Source organism: Grampus griseus (assembly GCF_964374135.1).
Source record: "Grampus griseus genome assembly, chromosome: 18".
NCBI classification, from domain to species: Eukaryota; Metazoa; Chordata; class Mammalia; order Artiodactyla; family Delphinidae; genus Grampus; species Grampus griseus.
The window spans coordinates 515,462-538,449 of record NC_139012.1 but is presented as its reverse complement, the minus strand read 5'-3'; the positions used below and the strand labels follow the sequence as shown (position 1 = coordinate 538,449).

At 57.2% G+C, this 22,988-nt stretch overlaps 1 protein-coding gene across 3 annotated transcripts in view; it reads right to left on the bottom strand.

The window, feature by feature from the left end:
• The window catches only part of RASA3 (RAS p21 protein activator 3), an 89,051-nt gene that overhangs the window by 50,382 nt on the left and 15,681 nt on the right, over positions 1–22,988 (bottom strand). For 2 of the 3 annotated variants that reach the window (XM_082675957.1, XM_082675958.1), the window contains exon 2: positions 2,855–2,972. In XM_082675957.1, the coding sequence (XP_082532083.1) occupies positions 2,855–2,972 (118 nt within the window). Of the gene's footprint in view, positions 1–2,854; positions 2,973–4,803; positions 4,880–22,988 lie in introns of those variants that run through there. The other variant, XM_082675959.1, reaches the window with a different exon arrangement.

The following is a 22,988-nucleotide window of genomic DNA, read 5'->3' as shown; positions in this document are numbered from 1 at the left end:
ATGTTCTTTTTTTCCATTATAGGTTCTTGCAAGATATTGAATATAGTTCCCTGTGCTATACAGTAGGGCTTTGCTGTTTATCTATTTTATATATAGTATTGTGTATGGTTAATCCCAAACTCCTAATTTATCCCTCTCCCCTCCCCTGCTATGCCCTTTGGTAACTGTGTTTGTTTTCTATGTCTGAGTCTGTTTCTGTTTTGTAAATAAGTTCATTCATATCATTTTTTTAGATTCCACATATAAGCGATATCGTATATTTGTCCTTCTCTGTCTGACTTACTTCATTTAGTATGATAATCTCTAGGTCCATCTGTGTTGCTGCAAATGGCACTATTTCATCTTTTTATGGCTGAGTAATATTCCATTATATTTATATGTACCACATCTTCTTTATCCATTCACCTGGTGATGGACATCTAGGTTGCTTCCATGTCTTGGCTATTGTCAATAGTGCTGCTGTGAGCACTGGCGTGCATGCATCTTTACAAATTATGGTTTTCTCTGGATATACACCCAGGAATGGGACTAGTGGATCATATGGTAGCTCTGTTTTTAGTTTTTTAAGGAAGCTCCATACTGTTCTCCATAGTGGCTGCACCAGTTTACATTCCCACCAACCACGGAGGAGGGTTCCCTTTTCTCCACACCCGCTCCAGCATTTATTATTTGTAGACTTTTTAATGATGGCCATTCTGACCTGTGTGAGGTGGTGCCTCATTACAGTGAGGTTTGGATTTGCATTTCTCTAATAATTAGCGATGTTGAACATCTTTTCACGTGTTTGTTGGCCATTTGTACGTCTTCTTTGGAGAAATGTCTATTTAGGTTTTCTGCCCATTTTTTTATTGGGTTGTTTGAGTTTTTGTTATTAAGCTGTATGAGCTGTTTGTATATTTTGGAAATTAATCCCTTGTCAGTAGTATCATTTATAAATACTTTCCCCCATTCCGTAGGTTGTCTTTTCACTTTGTTTACGGTTTCCTTTGCTGTGCAAAGCTTTTAGGTTTAATTAGGTCCCATTTGTTTCTTGTCTCATATTTTCTTAACCTCTTGGAATTATTTCATGTAGGTTTGTCTCTTTATTTGCTGTCAGCTTTAACTTTCTGCTTACAGCGCTCCCTGACTTATCTGGCATATTAGATAAGCACTCAATAAATATTAATTGAGCTAATGAATAAATTAACCTTTCAAAAACTAAGCTTATTAAAACCGTCTGAGGAAAGCAGGAATGGTCTGTGAAGGGTTAGACGCTCTGACGCGTTGGGAGAATCACCTCGGCATACTCACTAGAGTTAACTGGCTCCTGGTGACAGTGTTTGGGGGCTGCCCGATTCTGGCTGTATCACAGGTAGCCGACTTCCCAGAAGAGACCATATTACTACACCACTCTTTTTATTTCGCTCTCAGCCTCCCTTTTCTGCTCCAAAAGCTCATTTTCTTATGCCATCAAAACCAGAAACTATGATTTCTACCTCTAAACGTGTAAGAAATATTTTCAGGAATGGTCCCTATTTCTCGGCCTCAACTAAAGCAGAGGTTCCCAAATTCCCTTCCCAGAGACCCTCACCCGGCAGGTCTGCGGGGAGCCCAGCTCTGCAGAGACCCTCTAACGTGGACTCTTCTCCTGCGGAGCTCACGGAAATGGCCCTGAGGGCGACGGTAGCACCTTCAACATCAGCGCCAAAGCCACACGCGACTCCTGACAAACTCCTCAGTCTTCTCGTTCTCCTTCAACAAATTACTTCAGAGAATCCGGAGGGCGCATTCAAATAACACAGGGCCTCAGGAGCAGCCCTGCCGGTCTGGGCGACAACGGGGCAGAGGAGAAGGGAAGTGTCTGCATGCTTCGGGGGCAGGAGACCGTAACAGTGTCTAAGAGTTAAATTCATTAAGTCTCCAGAACGTGCCGTTTGTTCCCACTTAGAAGCAGCAATGTGCAAGGATATAATTCATCTGCTAACAATGTTCTCAAGCCCAAGACAGCTCTTTGGATGGACCCATACAGCCCACCGCTCTAAGCCCGAGGGTGGCCCACTGTCAGCACGGGCTCCAGAACCACTTACTCTGGTTGGGACTCCACCGGCTTTGCTGTGCTTCCCCCAGGCTCACACCACCGTCCCCGCCCGCCTGCCAGGGCGGCAGAGGCCCCCCTCACCTACCCACTCCCTCTCCCGGAGACACACTGGGACCACAGGTGCCACCACTTCCTACCCCAGGGCGGGGTCCGGGGCCAGCAGGCCTGGAGCTGGCGGGAAAGGCAAATCATCGCCCTACCCTACCCGCCTGGGGCGGCACCCGGGCCTTAACAGGCTCTCCGAACGGGGCCTTAGCAGGCTCTCCGAACGGTTCCTACACAAGCCGGGGGTGAGGGGCACGGACGTGTTTCTTAGGTTGAAAACCTCTCAGCCTTAAGGCTTCAATGCTAGCCTCTCTCACCTGACCCCTCTGTTCCTCAAGTCTAGCAACAATGCTTTCTAGGTCTCTGATCTCTGTGAACAGTTACCTCCACCCCCGTCTTGAGCCTCTTCAGAAAAAGGAAGATGGTTAAAAAAAGCTCCCCAAGTATTTATGCTCTGAAATCCTTGCTTTGTACTCTTTCGTTGCACTATATATACTGCCCAGCTCATCTCGACTTAGAAAGTCCTCACCCACCTCTCAGCCGACTAATAAGTCTACGCGCTCTGTCCTTCCCGCTCTGCCCCGGTCATTCGGGCATTTAGGGACCATGAGCCCGTCACCGCCCCGGGAGCCCGTTCCTCTCTCAGGCAGAGAGAGAGGATAAGGATGGAGTGAGGACACCCTCCGCACAGAAGCAACTGTCAGCAGCAAATAAAGCGGCAGCAGACGTTACCAGAGTGATTTCTCCACGATCTGGGTCCTGAAAACCTCCTCCTGGTCTAGGTTCACGGTGCAATAACAGTCTCGCATCTTGTTTGGCCCTGGGTAAGTGGGAAGATTTTTGGCTTCACCTGAAAAGCAAACGTAAATCTATCATCAGTTTAGCATGGAATTATTCAGTCTCCTTGATAACCACAGACACCTTCCCAATGATGGGTTTCTCTCACAGCAAGGCACCCGCTCACTTCTGTACGTTCCTTAGCTCTTCACGAGGTCTCGGTTTTCTTGCCACCAAAGTGTTGATGAGAAAACCATCTGTACTGTTACAGTGTAAGGTAACATATACATTAACCTCTAAAGCAATGGATTCCTATAACAGTAGTAATCCATTGGCCTAGGAATTAAGGATTGTTTCGTTTTACCCACATTGGTCCCTTTAATATTTTTAATGTTTAAATTATGGTAAGATACACAGAAATTAAAATGTATCCTCTCACCCACCTTCACACATACAGCTCAGCGGCACTGCAGTTAACTCTATTCACACTGCTGCACAATCAACCTACAGAACTCCTTCACCTCGTGAAGCTGAAACTGCCCCCACTAAACAACAAGCCCCGTGTCCCCGCCACCGCCCAGTCCCTGCCGCCCACCTGCTGCCCAGGCACCTCGCAGAAGTGGAACCACACACTGCCTGTCCTTCTGGGCCTGGTTGATGTCACTGAGCACAATGTCCTCAAGGCTCATCCACGTCATGGCCCGAGACAGGATTCGCTTCTTTTGCAAGGCTAACGTTTTGCTTGTCTATTCATCCCCCGGCTCCCTTTTCATTTTGAATTTAATTTGATAGTATTAGGTCAAAGTTGGGGCAATATTAAGGAGAAGGACTCTTTTTTTACTGATGAGTAAGCTACGAACTCCAGCTGTTTAGAAGCCGGTGAGGAGAAGTCTGGGGTGGGGAGACCAGCCACGGGCCATGCCTCCCCGACACACGCTGGAGAAAAGGGAGGAGCTGCCAACGGCCCCGTGGAATCTTGGACGCCATGTCGCCTTTGATCTTGGGTCTGACCGAAGACCATTAGTGAAGCCGCAGCCGCTGGACCCTCTGCCAGAAGCTGGGAGTGCACCTGGGCTGCAAATGTGAGCAGCCCCTTTGCTTGTGGACTGATAGGGAGCAGAGGGGCTTGCAACCAGGGAGGAGAAGCCCCCTCCCTGGAAGGAGCCCCCACTGACGAGCTCCCGCCTCCCAGGGGCCTCCTGTCCCCCAGCTGGGCGTTTTCAGGCACCAGACCCAGGGCCAGGAAGGGGGCCGGGGCTGAGCACCCAGCACCCACCAACGCAGCCCAGTCCCGGCCGACACCTGTTAGTACCACCCAGGGCCGCGCTACCTCGCGGCCGACACCTGTTAGTACCACCCAGGGCCGCGCTACCGCTTCTGGTTAAAACCGAAGGAAAAGCAGCAACAACAGAAAGCAAACCAAAACCTCAGAGCTCAGCCCCCAGAGGAGCCGCGCCCGCACCCCACAAACACACTTGACGCCGCTCTCGGGGAAACACGCAGGTGGCAACTTCCTGCTGCCCAGGGTGGAGGTGAGCTTGACGGGCCGAAGTCTTTCTCTCAAACTTCCGATTGGCCTTTTTGCTCGGGACGGAGGAGAGCAGCAATGAACAGAAGTGGCTCAGTAACTGGGCCAATAAATCGAGTGTTCTGAGGCTTCCTAGCAGCCCCAACTGTACTCTGCACAGGCGGGTCTGCCGCACACGCGGCCGGGACACCAGGCCTCTCCTCCGGGCCTCAGCTTCCCCGACCGTAAAAGCAAGACAGCACACGTCTCCCAGCCTCCTCTAACTCAAAAGGTTCTAGGAAGTTTTCTTTTGGGAATCGTCGGTGACTCTCAGATGGTGAAGAAAAAGAAATAACCAATGAATGTTTTCCTAGGGGTGCGGCTATCCTCACGGTACCTCACGCCGCAAGGCTCCGGGAAGCGCGTCCACAAGCGTCAGGCACAGAACCACGGACCATCTGAGAAGAGGCGCGTGATCCCGCCCGGCTTCGAGCCCGCTGTTAAGTGTCCAAAGACAGACTTTCCGACGGCTCCTGGCAGATGTGAGCAGTCACGTGGGCACACACAGGTGCGTGCGAGGGGCGTGACGACCCACATCCGAAGGGGCCCAGCAGCTTCCCGTCCACTTTCCAAACTGATTTACGTTCACAAATCTTCCCCCTAACACAGCCCGGCTCTGCTGACTTTCCAGCTGACACCTCTAGGATGTGACCCTATTTCCTGCTGGAACTTTTTGGGCAACAAATGAGATATTTAGCTGCAAATTCCTGTGTTTCTTAAAAGTAGAAAAAAAATCCTTTTTTTTGGAAAGTCTTATTGGAGATGGCCATTGGTGGAAAACACAGAACTGGGATTTTTTTTCTGTTTATTCTCGGAAGAACCTCAGAACACAAGCAGCGGCAGCTGACACTTCTCTTCAAGGACAGAAGAGACGGACGCGCCTCCCCTGAACAATCGGGTTAACAGCTGCGAGATACCGAACTACCTTGTGTGGCTGTGAACGTGGCCTGGCTCCCCGCCTCCCAGCCCTGGCCCTGCCCAACCCCACCGGTTACAGAAACATCCCGGTTGCTATGACAGTGGCGACACCAGAGCACCGGCAGGCAGAGCGGAGCCAACATTAAGGAGCGGCTCAGGCCAGGAGGGTTGGGAATGGGCCGGCACCCGGTCCTGGCCGTGTCGTCTGCCCAGGGTCCTCCAGCTGGGGACCCCACCGTGGCCCAGGGGGCTGGACGGGGCGTGTCCCAGCCACACTCAGGGCAGATGACGTCTCCTCCAAGCGTGTTACTTGTGCCAAAGGCCGGAGGCCGCTCCCCTCCCTGGAGGCAGATTAGGGGCCTTTCCATGACCCTTTCTCCAGTGTGGGAGGCATTTGCCTAAGAAGGTAAAGCCACGCCTCGTATACCTTTGTTGAATGACTGGATGGATAAACGCCTGCAAGGAAGAAGGAAAGTAAACTCTGGTTTCAGTCTACGAGCCAAAGTCACATTTCATACGCCTCCCTCCCGTTATCCACGTCTCCAAAACGTACACTGTTCACCCACCAGAACTGTCTGCTGGTGGATTTGATAAAGACGGTACATTGGCGCCCGGTGCCGCCTCTGAACCCTGAATTTACACGGAAGCAAAAGGCAGCACTTAAAACTCGGTGATGAAACAGCACTGAAACAGCAAACCTGTTCCTGATCACAGGCGTCACACTCGGGGTGATCACGGCCAGAGAGCCCCAGACCCACAGGCACCTGACCCGGCGGAGGGAAGGGCCACGTGTGGCTGTCCACGCCTCCCGCAGGGCTGTGGGCGGTCTTCGCGGCACCGCTAGGCTCTGCCCTGACGAGGAAGCCCACTGCCCTTGTGGGGCAACAACGCTGTCTGCACCCCAAGAGGGGTGTTGGAGGTCTAACCGGCCTGGGCACCGCACGTCAGCCAGCTCACCTCCCAGGGGCTCTGTCTTGTCTGCTGCCCTCGAGAAGAGTGTCCTCAGCCACCCCAAGAGAGACTCCCAGCCGTGAGCTGGGGCCTCGAGTCTGCCACATCCACGGAGTGTCGGAACTTTGCTCTTTCCTACCCAGTGTGTTGGTTTTCACCTCAACTACAGGCCAACCTCTGCAAATAACACCTAAACAGGTACTCGAGCCCAGTGCACTAGTCCTGTAAAAGCGAACCTCCCCGGCCCAGGGCCTCTGTGCACAGAGGCAGGACACGTGGAGGAATTAGAGCCCCCGGCGCTCCCGTCTTTCTGGTCATTCTAAACACCTAACGGGTCTACAAATTCTGGCAGCCAGCACAGCTCATGATACCTACGTAGAAGCCTATTGGTCTCAGAAGATCACTTTCATGACTAAAACATCCTATTTCCAAGAATATGTTGTTGACGGCCTTGCTAGGTGACTCTAGCACTAGATATTAAATAGAACAAAAGTCCGTAAAACCTGACGAGATTGGACTTTATAGTCAAGTTACCAACAGCCTCCTCTACTGCACGCTGAGTTACAAGTCAGGAGACCTCCAGGCTGAGCTGCCAGACCCCGCAGGGCTCGGCTGATGTCTGCGCCCGGGGAGGGGCATGACCAGGACACGGGAAGATTTACTAACATGCATCGCAGGTTTCCTCCGATTTCCAGAAGGAATAGGTGACACCATGAAAGACAAGTTTAAAATAAGGCTGTTAAAATGGAAATTAAACGTTTAACATATGGTGAGAGGGAGGAAAGTTACACCTATCCAACCCCACCATGAGTGGTCCCGAGTTTCCCGGTAGCTAAGGAACAAATGGAAATATGGCGGAACACACACTTCTCACGATTTACCTAAAAATGAAACACACCAGCTCTCCAGGAGGAAACACCATGAAAAGAGGGGCTGGCATGGCTTCCGAGAAAATCTGACAAAAGATGCAGAAACATGCTCAAGGCTCTTTTCTGTCCTCAGCAGGTGGGGACTCGAGTGACAACCTGTGAGAATCGCTTGGCACAGGGGGGCACGCCGATGGGGGCCGAGGACGCTGGGCGGCCAGGAGTCCCAGGAAGAGCCCGGTGAGGCCCCATTCCGCACGCAGACACGACAGGGTCGCCCCTCAGGCCCGGGGACCGCGGGGCGGAGGGACCCTGGAGGAGCCTCTGGTCACCCCCTCCTCTCTGTGGACCCCACGGCCGCGCCTGGTCTCGTTTCCTCTCTGCGTCCAGCACCCCAGCAGCGCCGGGCAGATGACGAGCGTCCCTGAAATGTTGGTTCCAGGGATTAAAGGAGAAAGTCTGTGATGAAATGACCACGCACGGCAGCTTCTGAAGACAGTCGCCAGAGACACGACGTGGGGGCAGTCACAGCTCCTACTCTGCTCCTCCGAGGGGGACTCCCGTGTCCCTCCCTTTGGTCTGGGCTGGCCTCAGGGCCCTGACTGACCAGCAGTGACTGCCGGCTCCCTGGGAGATGTCAGAGCCATGTGCTTCCACCCTGGCCACTGGACACCCTCTGTCCCTGAGCCACAGGCCAGGCCCCGGAGGCCACCGCTGGGGGGGCAGTGCAGCTGCCTGGACAACCCGGGCCAGCCTAGCTTCCCAGCGCTCCACACTGGTGACGGACGTGTCTCGTGCCTGCGGGGCAGCCCGCCCACCAGCTGCCCCCCATGGCTCCAACCAGGCCTCACGTCCAGCCCGAATCCCTTGGCCCCAACGTTGTGAGATGTGATAGCACAGCTGTCAGACGCTCACGGGGCTCTAGGCGAAGCAGCTCTTCACCGGTCCCCTCCCTGCACACGGTGAGGACTTAAAGGTGTGACTAACCCAGCAGTGGAGAGCCCAGGAGACACCCAGAGTCCCTCCAGGTGAGGAGACCCTGCCCTGCACCCCTGCTGCCTTCTGACTCTGACTCAAAGTACCTCCAACTCTAGTGAGAATAATGATGAAGGGCGGCAGCCGTGCAGCCGGGGGACACCCGGGCTCCAGCAGCACCGTCGACAGCTGGGCGAGTGCGGCGATGACCGAGGGCCTTCCGGGCTGGGAGCTGCCCCTCAGGTCTCAGCTGGGGGCTGGCGGTGAAGGCAATGCTCTCCCTACACGGGGATTTTTCAATTCTGAATAAGTTGACGCCATTTAAAACTGGTGATTTAACGTTTTCCTAAGCCAGGACTGCCGCTCCTTGAGAAAACTCAGAAGATCCAGCGGTGCTGGGCCACGGCCCCGTCTTAACAGTCCCTGGCCGGGTCGGGGCAGCCCCTCCCAGGGGCACCTGTCCGCCCTCCTCATGTGCTGTGACTGTCAGATTCTATCTTGTCGCCGCCCAGAAGACTTGTGGAAAGAAGTACTGACGGGACCCCCAGCTGCATGAGGGTCTCCTCCTCCCGCCTGAGGCCTCCACCCGCCCCTGGAAGCTTCCGTCTCTCCCCGTGGCCCGAGCACCGGTCACCTGGAGGGACGGGAATTTCTGGCTGGCTGGACGGCCCTGCACGGCTTGCGGGGGTCCTCTGGGGCACAGATCTGTGGCACTCCTGCAACCATAAAATGCAGGGCTGGCAACACCTGCCGGGCTGCTCGGCCCGGTGCCCCGACACCCGTGGGAACCCCCCAGCTTCCGAGCTGGTGGAAAATGTCGGGGCTGCAGGGGGCGGGTGGGCGCCTCCTCCACCCTGGGCTGTCCCCCCCGCCCTCCGAGCTCCTTCATGCAGAGCCCGGCAGACCCCCTAAGGCAAGGGGGCGTGGAGAACCCTACACACTTCTCTGCTTGAACTGAGAAGGCCTTAGAATCTAAAGAAAAGTGCAGTTTAGGCTCCTGGGCAAGAAAGAACGCCTATGGCACGAAGAACAGCAGGTGGAAAGTCGTCCATTTCCCCACGTTCCGGCGGATTTTGTGGACGACGGCGCAGCCCCAGGATCGTTTAGATCTTCCATCTGAACTGAACTCAACCTATTCAGCACCTAAAAACGCACAAAATATTAGCTAACTTTGCTTTTACTTAGAGGCTGGTCTCTTCCCATCGGGAAAAAAAAGCAAGTGCTATTCTCTTGTGCTTTTCCAATTAAGCTAGAAATGAAAATAGTGCTCTTGGACAACAACCCAATCCTGAAATAAAAGCTGTACAGTTAAGCCCAGGGAAAAAGAAACTTGTTTCCTTTAGTTTCCGAATGCTGTGGTGAAGGGGTACTTCCGATTCCTTGGAATCTGAAACTTTGTGCCTCTGTTTAGGACGTCCTTCTTCCCCTAATGCTGCATTCCTAAGGGCTGCTAAGGCCAGAAAAGAACAAGCGGCACTTACTCTGCCCCCCTAACCCTGGGGACACACCTGAGGGGCCTCGGGGACACTGGAAACGGGGCAGCGGGCGCCCCAGCGGGCACTCGGGGGCACACGGCCCCCCCTCCAGGGCTCCCTCTGGGGCAGGACAGGAGGGAGGAGTGCTACGTGACATACACGCTCACTCCATCAACAGCACGGTCAAAGGCCCCACGACTGAGACACAGCATCTGACCAACGTGCCGGTCGCCACTGCCCCGTGTGCCGGGTACCCCGAGCAGCTGTGCCTCTGCTCTCGCCCCCGGCCTGCGACCAGCCTTGGGACCCTCCCCACCCAAGCTCTGGGCACCCGCGCCTCGTCTGGGTGGAAGTTCCCGCCCGTCTCTCCTCTTGACTGCGAGCCCCTCGAGAACAGGAGCAGAGTCTGAGGAAGCCGGGGTCCTCCCGAGAACCGCCGTTTGACACGTTTGAATACATTTGTAAACTGCAAATCTCCCGATTAACTTTCACATGAGAAGATGTTGGTTAGCTGGTTACTAAGATCAATGAAGAAGCTTCTGGAAAACAAAGTAGGGAAAACACCTAAGAAATAAACAGGGACCAAGAATATCATTACGTGCGGCATCGTGACGACTAAAGCAGCAGCTGAAGACTGTCGGCAAGGCCCCCCACTCCCCGCTCGGCTGCACGACCCCGTCCTCTGCTCCTCTGTGCTTTGCTTTTACTAACTGCACAGGAATCTCTAGGAGGTTATCAGTAAAAGGGTGGGGTGAGAATTTCAAGGTAGCTGAGAGGGTGAAGGAGAAAAAGGAAACAGAGGTGGCAGGGATATGACTAGATTTTTTCTTTTTAATGAAACAAACTAAGGTGAGGATATTGTGGAAACTTCGGGAAGAGTGAGGACCCCTGGATACGAGCTCCGCAAGGGCAGGGAGGCCACCCCTAGCATCCCTGAACATGTGGGCAGCGATCCGGAGGTGCCCGTGAGCACAGACGACACAGAACAGAACACAACCCTTGGGACGTTTCCGCGCTACGAGACCCAGATGTGAGGGGTGAGGGAGGGACCCAGAAGAGAGCCAGGAGAGGTGGGGACACCCGGGCCGACACCTGGCAGTGGGCATATGGCCAGACAGCCATGCCGCACGTGCCTGGCATGGACAGGTGTGTACGTGCATGGTTTTTTTTTGTTTGTTTGTTGTTTTTTTTTTTTGCGGTACGCGGGCCTCTCACTGCTGTGGCCTCTCCCATTGCGGAGCACAGGCTCCGGACGCGCAGGCTCAGCGGCCATGGCTCACGGGCCCAGCCGCTCCGTGGCATGTGGGATCTTCCCGGACCGGGGTACAAACCCGTGTCCCCTGCATCGGCAGGCGGACTCTCAACCGCTGCGCCCCCAGGGAAGCCCTACGTGCATGTTTTGATCTCTGTTTTTTAACAGATTTATCGCAGTAGGATCGGGGGACCATGAAGTTCACCCATTTCAAGTGCACAACTCAGTGCTTTTAGCACATTCACAGCGTTGTGCAACTCACCCCTCACACCCCACACCCACTCCCAGGCCCTGGCAACTTCGTTCCGCCCGAGGGGCCTCGTGGTTTGACCGCGTGTCGATTCAGGGTTCAAGCTGCTTCCCCTCACGCCTGCAAGGCCCCATCCCAGCCGCGGGAGCAGCTCGCACGCATTGAATGGTCCACATTTCAGTCCCATCCTCGGCCTCCTTCACGGGCTGCAACGTGCCGGGTCCTGCTCCCGCTGGAGATCCAGGGTGAACAGGAGCTAGCGCAGCACCCAGGCAGCAGCGACCACCAGGCCGCGTGAGCGCCGCGCGTGAGGACCGGGCAGAACCCCCTCTGCCGGGGTGGGGGACTGCTCTGTCTCCCACTGAGTGACAGGTCCCTTCCTGGGACCGAGAAGGCAGCAACAACGAGTGCCCGGACTCAGACTTTCTGGCAGAAGGGCAGCTTGTAACTTTCATACGCCTGTACCGCGCTGGCAAACAGCTCTCGTCTGGAGCACCGATTCGCAGGCCCACCACCGCGTCTGAACACGCTCTTTCCCAGATCCTTGCTAGAACTGAGTCGTCGAAATCATGCATCTCTGCGTCTGAGAGGTAAAAATGCTGTGTGTGCTTTGCCCTCCGTTTGCTAAGAAGGGCTCTTTTTGAAGGACCTGATTCCATTCCATTTATTTGGGAGTTGAAGCCGCTCCCAGCCTCTCCTGTCCCTCTTCTCTGTCCTCCGAGGACAAGGGCCCCAAAACCAGTCCTGACAAGGGTTAGCACACCCAGCTCTGACGGAGGCTGTGAAAGCAAGGGTTAGGGAGCCGAGACCTCCTTTGCTGTCACATTCTGATTTTCCAGCTGTGTCTAGATCCACCCTCCCGACTAGCCCTACAGTATCCTGTGGTGCACTGACTGGAGGGGCTGGGACCCCCGCACGGCTGACGCGGCAGGGCGTCTGCCCGCCCTCCAGCAGGTCCTCCGGTGAAGGCCAAGGACCCTCACCTCGGGCTAAGGGCTGCCTGGCTCCGCTGCAGCCCGGGTTTCTGGATTCTGACAGCAAGACATTCTTCACAGCTTGCATTAGTGTTATTTTGAATTCAAGGAGGAAAGACAATCTGGGAAACATGAATCTGGGGAAAGTCGCCAAGTGCGGCGCAGCCACGAGCCCCGCTGGTCTCGATGCGCAAAGGAAGACGCTGGCCTCCAAAGACCCCCACTCCACTGGCAGAAAGACCCAGGTTCATTTTCCAGAAGCAATCCACACACGACCCCACCCTGTATATTTTGGGACTATTTTTGCTTTTCTTTCTCCCACACCTTTCTCTGAAAGAGTCCTGTCTTGAACTTGAGGAAGAAAACACAAAGCGGTGCAGCCAGGGTGGGAAGAAAAACTTAAGCACAGAGTCACCAACCAGCCCAGCAATTCTGCTGGAAAGAAGTGAAAACAGGTGCTCAGACAAATACTTGGGGACTTCCCTCGTGGCGCAGTGGTTAAGAATACGCCTGCCAACGCAGGGGACGCGGGTTCGAGCCCTGGTCCGGGAAGATCCCACATGCCGCGGAGCAACTAAGCCCCTGCGCCACAGCTACTGAGCCTGCGCTCTAGAGCCCGTGAGCCACAACTACTGAGCCCACAAGCCACAACTACTGAAGCCCGCGTGCCTAGAGCCCGTGCTCCGCAACAAGAGAAGCCACCGCAATGAGAAGCCCGTGCACCACAACGAAGAGTAGCCCCCGCTCGCCGCAACTAAAGAAAGCCTGTGCGCAGCAACGAAGACCCAACGCAGCCAAAAATAAATAAATAAATTTATTTATTCATGCTGATAACACATGGTGTATCCTCCGTGTTGCCAGGGGCGTGGGATGAGACACGTCCTTATAGGCGACTCAGAAGCTCTAGAACTAGACCACGTAGTGGCACAACATGTAAACGTGCCAAATGCCCTGAACTGTACGCTTAGGAACGGCTGGGCTGCTGAATTCTACGTTATGTGCATTTTACCACATTTTAAGCAAAACGAAGAAAAGCTGGTTACGGGCGTGGACAGAGCGCTGGTTGTTCAGTGCGACCATGTGTCGTTCACGGCCACGCACCTCCCCAGACCCTTTTCTGGAGAGAGAAAGGGTGGGAATAAATAAATACCTCTTTTGAAGTATGCATTTGATGCGGTTGTTTTTCACTTGTACTTTTTTGTTGGGGTACAACGCACACTCGGTAAACAGAGCTCCACGAGTTTCCCTACGTGCACGGCCGGGTACGATGGGGAACGTTTCCGGCGCTCAGCACGTCCTCAGGCCCCTCCCCACCCAGAGCCTGGCCCTCTCGGAATTCCACAGAATCATCGGTTTTGCCCACTCTGTACCTCATAAAAATGGAGCCAAATCCACTAACCCACTCGGGGTTGCAAATGGTAATAGTCTTTGATTCTGGTTTATAAGCTGAAGTAATTTTATGAGAGAGCGCCCCTCTTCTGCCGTTTGCTGACCCACTGCTGAGGTCCACACACCAAGGGCAAACACTCGGTAACTGCCTTTTATTTACCAAGTTTTCAAAGAATGAATTAGCTCCCTGTTGCCCTCAGAAGGTGGATAATTTGGGTTTTTTGTAATTTTTTTGCAACCTTTGTTTTTTATTGAGATGCAATTTATACAGCATAAAATGCAACCTTTGGAAACGTACGATTCAGTGCTTTTTAGTACAGAGTTGCACAGCCATCAGCACTAATGCCCAGGACCTTCATCACCTGAAGCAGAAGCACAGTCCCGTGAGCACTCCTGCCCCAGCCCCACGTCCACACGCCCACCAGGCCTGCCTTCCCTGGACGTCTCGCGCGACGGCAGCGTGGCCCTGGCCTCGTGTTCCAGGCTCCCCCGCGTGTGGCCCGTGTCAGGCGGCATCTCTAGGGTGTGGGCACGGCTTCACTGGGACACCCGCCAGGTGACCGGTGCACGGCTGGTTGTCAGGACGAGCGGCTCCCCGTGTCCGTCCACCCGGCAGCTCTGAGCCGGGGGCCAGACCGGCAGCAGTGGCATCACTGGGCGCCTGGTTGGAAAAGCAGACTCCCAGGCCCACCGGTCCCGCAGCCTCAGGAGCCGGCCCACGTTTGAGAACCGCTTAAGGTCCCAAAGCCGGCGCCTCCCTGCCCATGCCTCGCGCTGCATTCCAGGACAGTCCACAGCGTTCTAGCTGTCCCAGGAAGCACGCTTCTCCCGGTCACGGATGCTCAGGGGCCTCCCTGGTGGCTCACGTGGGCATGCCTGTCACCTCCCCGACGACCGTCCCGCCTCACCCCTCCAAAGCCGCCTACTCCCCCTGAACGAGGCACAGCCCTCAGCTGGGCCCCTGAGGCCCCCACGGTTCCCGCTGCCAGTGCGTCCCTGCGTCCAGACCCCTGCGTCGCCCACCTCCCCACCCCGAGGCCCACCCCCTGCCCCCAGCGCTCTGCCATTTCCGCGGAGGCCATGGTGCTTCCTTTCCGTCCCACGCGGTCCCACAGGAGGGTCGCACCTGCAGGGGCCAGGCCTCCCCGTTCAAGTCGCTGGGCGGTTCTCGGCAAACGCGGGAACAAGGAGCGCGCTTGGCGCTAACGGGGACCTGCCCAGAGGGGAGGATGACCTTGGCTCGTCACCCGCCTTCTCTCAGCGGAGCAGCAGCCATGCGGCTGACCACACGCACCACCACGCAGAGGAAGCCAGGGCCAGGCGAGGGCGCCCACAAGAGCGAAGGGGGTGACAAGGGGACGCGGGAAGGGCAGGCCCCGTGGAGGCAGAAAGGTGGGCAGGAGTCTGGAAGGTGGAGGCTGGGGGTGACCGCCCCTGGGGGTGACAAGGGGATGCGGGAAGGGCAGGCACAGTGGAGGCTGGCTTGAGTCAGAGAAGGCGTGACGCCCCAGGAACATTCCGGAACACAGGCTTCCTTGAGCCTGGGGCCCAGGAGAGAGGCAGCTGGAAGGCACGCGGGTGGGGTGGGGGGAGGCGGGACCCTGCCAGGGGTTCCGCGAGTGAAGTAATAAAAGCTTCAGAACGATTTCTAAAGGGCTGTGGGCTGTGCTCAGCTGTGATTCATATGCACGAGTGTCTCTGGGTGGGAAGGATCTCAGGCCCACCCTGCAGGCCAGGACCATGTGTCCCCGGCTGACTCAGGCCTCGGCCGCCTGCACTCCCCACCCTCGGGGCCTGAATACGGCTGCAGACCCAGCCCCACGGCAGCCCCCGGGGCTCTGCATCTCAAGAGTTGTTTAAAACTCCAAAGTCATTTTCAACACCACGAAACACCACCAAGTTTACCACCTCGGCCGCTAGACACACCTCCTGTTGTGTGGAGGAGGAGGGAGGGGCCCCCAGGACCTGCAGCAGCGACGGGCTCGACAGCTGGGCCTCGCCAGGCACAGCCCCCAGCACCCACTCCACGGGGAACTGAGGCCCGGAGGCACCCGGCAGATGCGAACCAGGGGGCGCCTGGGCTGCCCCCACACTGCGGGCGCAGCTCGGTCAGAGGACACAGGCCGAGTCTGCCTCTGCCCGAGCCCGAGGGCTGTGTGCACAGCGTCCGCCCAGAAACAGCTGCCGCGCCCCAGGCTTCGCGACTCGACTCCACCATCCGTGGCAACGGCCTGCTCTCCGGCTGCTGGAGGACCACGCCGAGGAAGAGCCCAGGACCCGCCCGGGCACGAGATGCTGCGAAAGCGCGATCCACAATGGCCCTGATCCCGGCGGCCGCCTGGGCGCGGCATCGCTGCGGCCCTTCTCCCCGCGGCCACCACCCCGACCGGCCAGCAGGGGGACCTCCACGCCAGGACGTGGGCCTCCAGGGTCGGGCTCCTGCCCAGCCATTCCCGCTGCAGACTCGTCAGGTCGCAGGGAGCAGACGGGCACCGGCCTGAGTGGGGACCAAAGCGTGCCAGAGATGCCCACGCTGGTCGCGGCCTCACCCCTCACCCGCAGGGCTCCACGCAGCGCACAGGCCGCGCCCTGGAGGCCGGAGACAGGGACCCACCCCCGAGGGAGCCCCGCCGTCATCCCTTCCGGGTCTGGGGGCAGAGTCTCGGTGAGTGACCAGAGGTCACGTAGAACAAGCAAACAGCAGAGGGTCAGTCTGCGGACTGGCTTCCCCAGAAGGTGTGCGCAGCTCCAGGGTCTCGAAGGGTAGACGGCCCGGCCCAGAGCAGCGAGCAGCCGAGGCAGGGCCCCTCTGAGCTCGCCAGCTCGGCGGTGCCCACACTCTGTGGGGTCCGGCAGGAGGAGAGGCAGGCTGACCAGCTCAGACGCGCAAGACCCCAGGTCTCAGATCTTGGCACGCGCACCGTCGCCTGGCGCCGACTGTACTGCGGTCCGCCACTCGGGACCCCCTCAGGGCAATCCTGGCCCCATCAAAGCACGAGGGTCTGAGAGGCTCGGAGACGCCAGCAAACACAGAATCTCAGGATCCCAGGCACGCTGGGTCTGTGCCCAGCACCCCAGACTTCGGCGCCCCAAAGGGAGCCCCGTCTCACGGCACACGGACCCGGGCCTGGGGGGCTCCTGCCACGAGGTGACCAACTGCCAGGTGCAGCCACACTGGAAGCTGGGCCCAGGGCCTGCACAAGCCAGCCACAGCGCGGCCCCTGGGGTCCGCGAGCATAGGCCGTGAGCCCCCCAGGAGCGCCGCCTCAGGCCTGGTCGTCGGGCGTGGGTGACCGCGGAGAGCATCAGCCCGCTTCCGTGAACCCGCTGCCAGGACGGCCTCTAACCCGCTGTCCCTGCAGAGAACCGCAGCCTAAAGGCCGTGCTGGCCTCTGGATCTGAGTCTTCGTGGCAACTTTAGGACGGGAGGAAACGGCAAAATTAAGACTTTGGTTTTTCCTTCCTCATTCATTACTGGAAAGAGCGGCCAGGAGCGAGATCAGGTTCCACGGCAGAGACACGGTGCTGTTTGTCCCTTCGCTCCTGAATCACAGCCGCGGCAAACCTGCGGCCCACCCGGGTGCACGCGGGTGGCCCACCTTCTCCCAACCCAAGGCTTGCCGCCGCCCCGGGGCAGGAGGCCCCGCCCACAGTGCGCAGAGAGGAGGCAGTGGGTGGTCCTGGGCGGGGCAGAGGGACCCCCGCTGCCTGACAGGCCTGCGCCCCAAGCTGTGTGAACCACGAGGGGCAGGTCCGTTCACAAGAGCAGCAGAAGCTCGGGGCGCAGGGAGCAGGTACCGGCCCTACGACACCTGCGCAGAAGCTCCTTACCCCTGGGTCTGGCCAGCAGCACGGGCTCCGCGGAGGGCGCCCAGGGCGAGGGCCTGCGGGGAAGGGGACTCTGGGGCCACCCGGCCGAGGGCAGAGCAGCCCCGCCACCGCGGCCCCTGCGTGGGACCTGCCCCCCACTGGCCACCCACCTCCCCCAAAGCCACTGTCACATCAAGGGCCACGGCTGACAAAGCAGAAATCCACCTCCGCCTCTTCACCGGCCTGAGGTGGGGACGCCTCACTGCAGAGGCCCCGTGTCCAGGAAGCAGGGCACACGTGCCCGCAGCCCCACGGCCTCCCCTGACGCCTGGCTACCATGCCCACAGCTGCCGTTTCTTCTCAAACTTTCAAAACCATGTTTTAAAGGCCATGAATACATCTACATCTAGGTCTCCTGAGGCAGGGGTCCCCAACCCCCGGGCCACAGACCGGTACCGGTCCGTGGCCTGTTAGGAACCGGGCCGCACAGCAGGAGGTGAGCGGCGGGCGAGCATCTGCCACCCCCCATCACTCGCGTTACCGCCTGAACCACCACCCTCACCCCGTCTTCCAAGGAACCGGTCCCTGGTGCCAAAAAGGTTGGGGACTGCTGTCCTAATAAAATAATCCATAAAACAAAGACTTATGAAGGATCGATGTTTATTATAACAATATTTATGTTGGCCAAAAGAAAGGGAACAGTTAAATGTCCAAAAACAGGAGATTCCAATGGCCTGGGCCCGGCCTCCAGAGCCGACGGCAGGACCCCCGGTGTCCAGAGCGCAGGAGAAGCGAGGGCCGGGGGCTGCAGGAGGGAAGCGGGCTGCGACACAGGAACCAGAGTGGAGGTTACGAAGAACTTCCGGTAACACACAGAAATGTTTGAAGGGGAAATTTAAGGGGCATACGTAATACACACGTATATATGTGTGTATTTAATATCTAATAAGTATATGTGCACACACAATATATCTCCATATGAAAAACAAAAATGGAGAGGAAATAACTGAACAGAAGAACCAACATGCTAACAGTGGCACAGCTTTCAGCGGGGAAATGAGTCACCTTTCTCTCAACCCTGAAAACTTAAGAACTAGGTTTTCTAAGATTTCTATAGAGCCTCCACTATGTTTGAACAGAAATGCTTCGAAATTCAACCGCATCTGAGATTTATTTTAAATATAAATTTTAGGTCTAATCTCTCTTTCACCAGCTATTCCTTCCTTCTACATTAAACACTGACAGTCAATTTATTATGTGTCATGATAACAGCCATTTCTGATAAGTAAGTTTAAATGTAAAATGACAGAGTGTAATTCAGGGCTTTGTGAACAAATGCCCCCTTTATTAACTCTAAACTAGAAATTCACTCACAAACCCCACTGAGGCCGAGAGCTTCCAGCTCCAGAGGCTGAGTCCCTGGCAGATGGTAAATTAATCACTTAATCTTATTAAGTGTTTTCTGCTTAAGTCCTGAACCAGCTGGGTCCAAACTGTGACACATGCCAGGAAGTCACCTGTCCCGTCTCAGGGCACACGGGGGGCACACAGTCCATGGCCACCGAAGGACAGGCACAGGCTCTTTTAGAAGCTCTATGTTTGAAACTGAGTTTTATAGAGAAACTCTTTTTTCGTCCTCTTTTTGAACACTTTTTATTACAAAAGAAATACATATTCATTGTAACCGGTAATGCTGCGTAAGCACCTACAGATAAGGTTCGTCACCAGCCTCCCTCTGCCCGCCCCACAGCCCTGAGCTACAGCAGCCCTGCTGGTTCACTTCCAGACCCTGCGCTGCACCCTCACAGCCCCACAGGGAGGAAATGTCGGGGGTGGGGGGAGAGCCTTAACTTGGTCACTGAAACAGGATCACTGATCACGGCTTGGCGAGAGCGATTTTCTCTTTACCACGAGACATGTCTGCTTCCACCCATGGATCCAGGGACGACCCGGCCACCCTCAGGACGTGGCACCAACACGGAGTGTCCACCCCACTACCTTGTGCAGGCAGGGCTGAGGGCGAGGCCGAGCCACCAGGGAAAGTGTCTGCGAGCACGTGGCCTGGGCCCCGCCCGCCTGTCCCCCACCTCCCAGCCAGCCTGTCCCGGGCATGAGCGCTCGGCCGCTGTGAGGTCATCACTTAGACAGAAATGTTTATTCTTATATAATCAGATCGGTCTATCTTTTTAGTTTACTGACTGCTTAGAAGTTCTCCCACATTCCAGAGGTTATTCACAATATTCTCCAAAATGTTTCTGATATCTGGCTTTAGTTTTTCACTTTGTAACCTTTAATCCATTCGGCATTTGTTTTACATGGTGTGAGTTAGGATGCAACTTTTTTCAAGCCGGATGCCAAAGAAGGCAGCTCCCACATTCTCCAGGGACTAAAACGCATCTTCATTGTGGATCAGGTGCCCATATACGTTTTGATCTGCTTCCGTATCCTCTGTGATATTTTCTGTCTATTAGGAATCTAAGAATATCTACCTAACGTTTTTGAGTCGACCGTGTCTGCCTACTAAAAGGTGACTGACATATATGCAAGCTGACAACCCCATCACTTGTCACCCTCCAAGTGATAATCACATTTCCACACACTAACTTATACACCAGCTAATAAGCCAACACTGAACGCTCCACACTTCCTCTTTAATTTATTCTAATCTAAGCATCCTCTTCCCGCTTAACAGTCTACAGTGCCTGAGCAAAACACAAAACTACAGAAACTCCTCCGGCCGCGTGCCCTGCCGGTCGTGTGCCGTCTGGGCCCCAGCACCTCACCTGGGGACACTTGCCCTCCCCAGAGCACCTCTATTTCAGCTCCCACAATCTGAGCCCTTGGCTGGCCTGGCCTGGCCTAGCCTGCCCGTTTGTTAATCAACCAAGGGCCAATTAGCCATTTTCCATGAATTAAAATAAACCGCCCTCATAGAAGAGCCCAGTCCTAACGCCACCACCACGTCTAAGAAATGAAAAGTGCTTCCAGCTGCAGCGGCCGTCTGGCGGCCCCTCCCCAGGGCAGTGACGGAGGAGCAGCCCCGATGGCCGGGTCAGGGGACCGGGGGCGAGAGGACCGGAGAGGGCCGAGGTCAGGCAGGGAGCTGGGGACGAAGGCCAAAGGGCAGGGCGGGGCGTCAGGGAAGGTGGAGGCCCAAGGGCAGAGGGAACGCTCCCTGAATTAGCAACACAGGAAGCAGCTACCACTGTGTGTGTGTTACAACAGTGGAACAGCGGCCCAGGACATCTGAAACCCAGAAGAAAGGAGGGAGGAGACGCAGAAGCCTACGGCCCTCGCACATCCCGAGCGCCCTGGGTGTCTTTCCCGCGTTTTCTGTTCCACTGGCTGGTGATGGCAGATGTAACGTTTTGTCCCCACCTCCCTCAAGCGCGGCCCAGCGGTGCCACTTCCCACCCCCATTACCCGCCCTTCGAAGGTCTGAGGTCCTGCCCCTCACGCCCCGCTCCCAACGCGGGCGTCCCCCCATCCTCCCAGGGCGCCCCAAGCCTCCGGGGTCAGGGCTCACGGCGCGGCTGTGCTCTCCAGGACAGAGCCAGCACGACGCTCCGAACCAGCGGCCTCCCCGCTGTCACCTGAGATCAGCAGCTGCCTGTGTCCCCGTCGGTAAAAAGGGGACACACCGCCTGCGAGAGGCCCGGCTCCTGGCACTCTCCCAGGGCAGGCGCTCCCCCGGGACCATCGGAGCCTTCGTCTTCCCGCTCCCGCCACAACACAGGGGCCGTCGCTGTCACCACCTTGCTTGGCTCTCTTGGTGCCAGACCAGCGGGGAGAGGCTTCTGCTGCGTGTCCGGACCCACCGGGTCCACAGCCTCACACTGGAGGCCGGGTCCACGGCAGGGTGTCACGCCCCCAATCACACCGACAGCGCTTCCGCTCGCGTGTTTCTGAGCCGAGCCAAACGTCCCGTGTAAGTCAGAGTCCTTCCACGGAGCTCTGGTTCCACAGTTATCACCGTGAAGGTCCAGTTCGTCACAGAGAGGCGTCCAGAATGACAGAGGCAGCAGCGAGCAGACGGGTGACCACTCCCTTCAGAGCTGCAGGAAGGAGGCTCGGGCTGCGTGGACAGTCAGCGCAGATCCAGACCCAGACGCAGGGACGCGGTGCCCACAGCCTTCAACGGGGTCAGCATCCCAGGCGTTTCCCAGGGAGACTCTTCCGAGGAGCCGTCAGGCCCTCGGGTCTGACCACAGGCCACGCGGGCCGGCCAGACTCCTGGGCTCTGAGAGCCTCCCCACGGCCGCAGGACGTTCGGCTGCCTATTTCAGTCCAAAGCTCTCGTCTAGAGAAAAGCTTTAGGCAGGCAGCAGGCACTCTGCAGCGCTGGGCACCGTGCTCTTGGTCCCCTTCACGGCTCTGCTTTGTCACAGAGCTCTTCCCACCAACCCAGAAGCCCAGCCAGGTCCTCGGGGCCCGTTGCCGGCTGCCTCTCTCTCAACGTCCCTCCAGAGCTCGGCCCAGGTACAGCCGGGTCTCGTCACAACTCCCAACCACCGACAGCTCCAGACGCGGGGCCAGCCCCTGCGCGGCACAGGCTGAGAGGCCGAGCCACGTTCTCCCAAGCCGAGGCCGCCTCTAAGCCTGCGCCACTCACCGGGCACCAGGGTCACGCACCCACGCGGGTGAGACAAAGGCCCTCGGCCTCTGACCGCCACCCGCAGGCCCCTCTCCGCTCCGGCTCCCAGAGCAGAGGCTGTAGTCGGCCCCGGGTGCGGGACCGCCCTTTGATTCGGGGGCCTCCCAGCTTTGAAACGGGCCGACAGGTCGGAACCCACACGGACGTGTGCACGTGGAGCACAAACGTGCCCCGCTTCGCGGCTGCCGGCTGCCGGGCTGGGGTGACCCAGGCCCGAGGCACCCGACGTGCAATTACAGCTGTTCACGTTCTCACTTTGCGTTTCTATGTTCCCCACACCTTCTTCAGGGAAGATGTTTACTTCTGAACACACACACACACACACACACACACACACACACACACACACACACGGCATCCAGAAGGCACTTGCTTCAGTCCTCAGGGGACGAGCCTGGGGAGCGGGCAGCCGAGACCCCCAGACGGAAGCACAGGAGCCCCCCCGCCCCTCGCCCCCGCCTCTCGCTGCACTCCCCTTGTTCTCTGTCTCCAACCCTGGGCTCTGGAAGTGGACGGCGCGTGGCCCAGCCCCCGGAAGCAGGTCCTGGGGGGGACCCGGCACTGCTGTTGTCCTAGAGCTCTCTAGGGCCGCCTGGGCACAGCTGCCTGACTGCCCGTGGGCGTCAGGGGGACACAGAGGTAGGCCCCGGCCCCGTGGGCGTCTCCTATGGGTTGGGGGATGCCTCCACCCACTCGGTCATCAGCCCGCATGCACCTCACTGCACAGGGACACGCTGCTCTGGAAACTGAGAAGCTGAGCCCTGGTTCACGCCTGTCTGGGGCCCGTGGAGACCGGTCGGCACGCGGGACGGCGCTGAGACCCTGACCTGGGCCTGCAAGCTGCCGGTGTGGCAGCCCAGAGGACGTGGGACCAGCACCGCCGCCACTCAGGGCTGCTCCAGGTGAACCAGGTAGAACTACAGAACGGAACACTGCTGATGCCACCAACGAGCAGAGAGAAAGTTCCAGGGGGCTGGCGGCTCCAGGGAAGAAGCACCAGGTCCCACA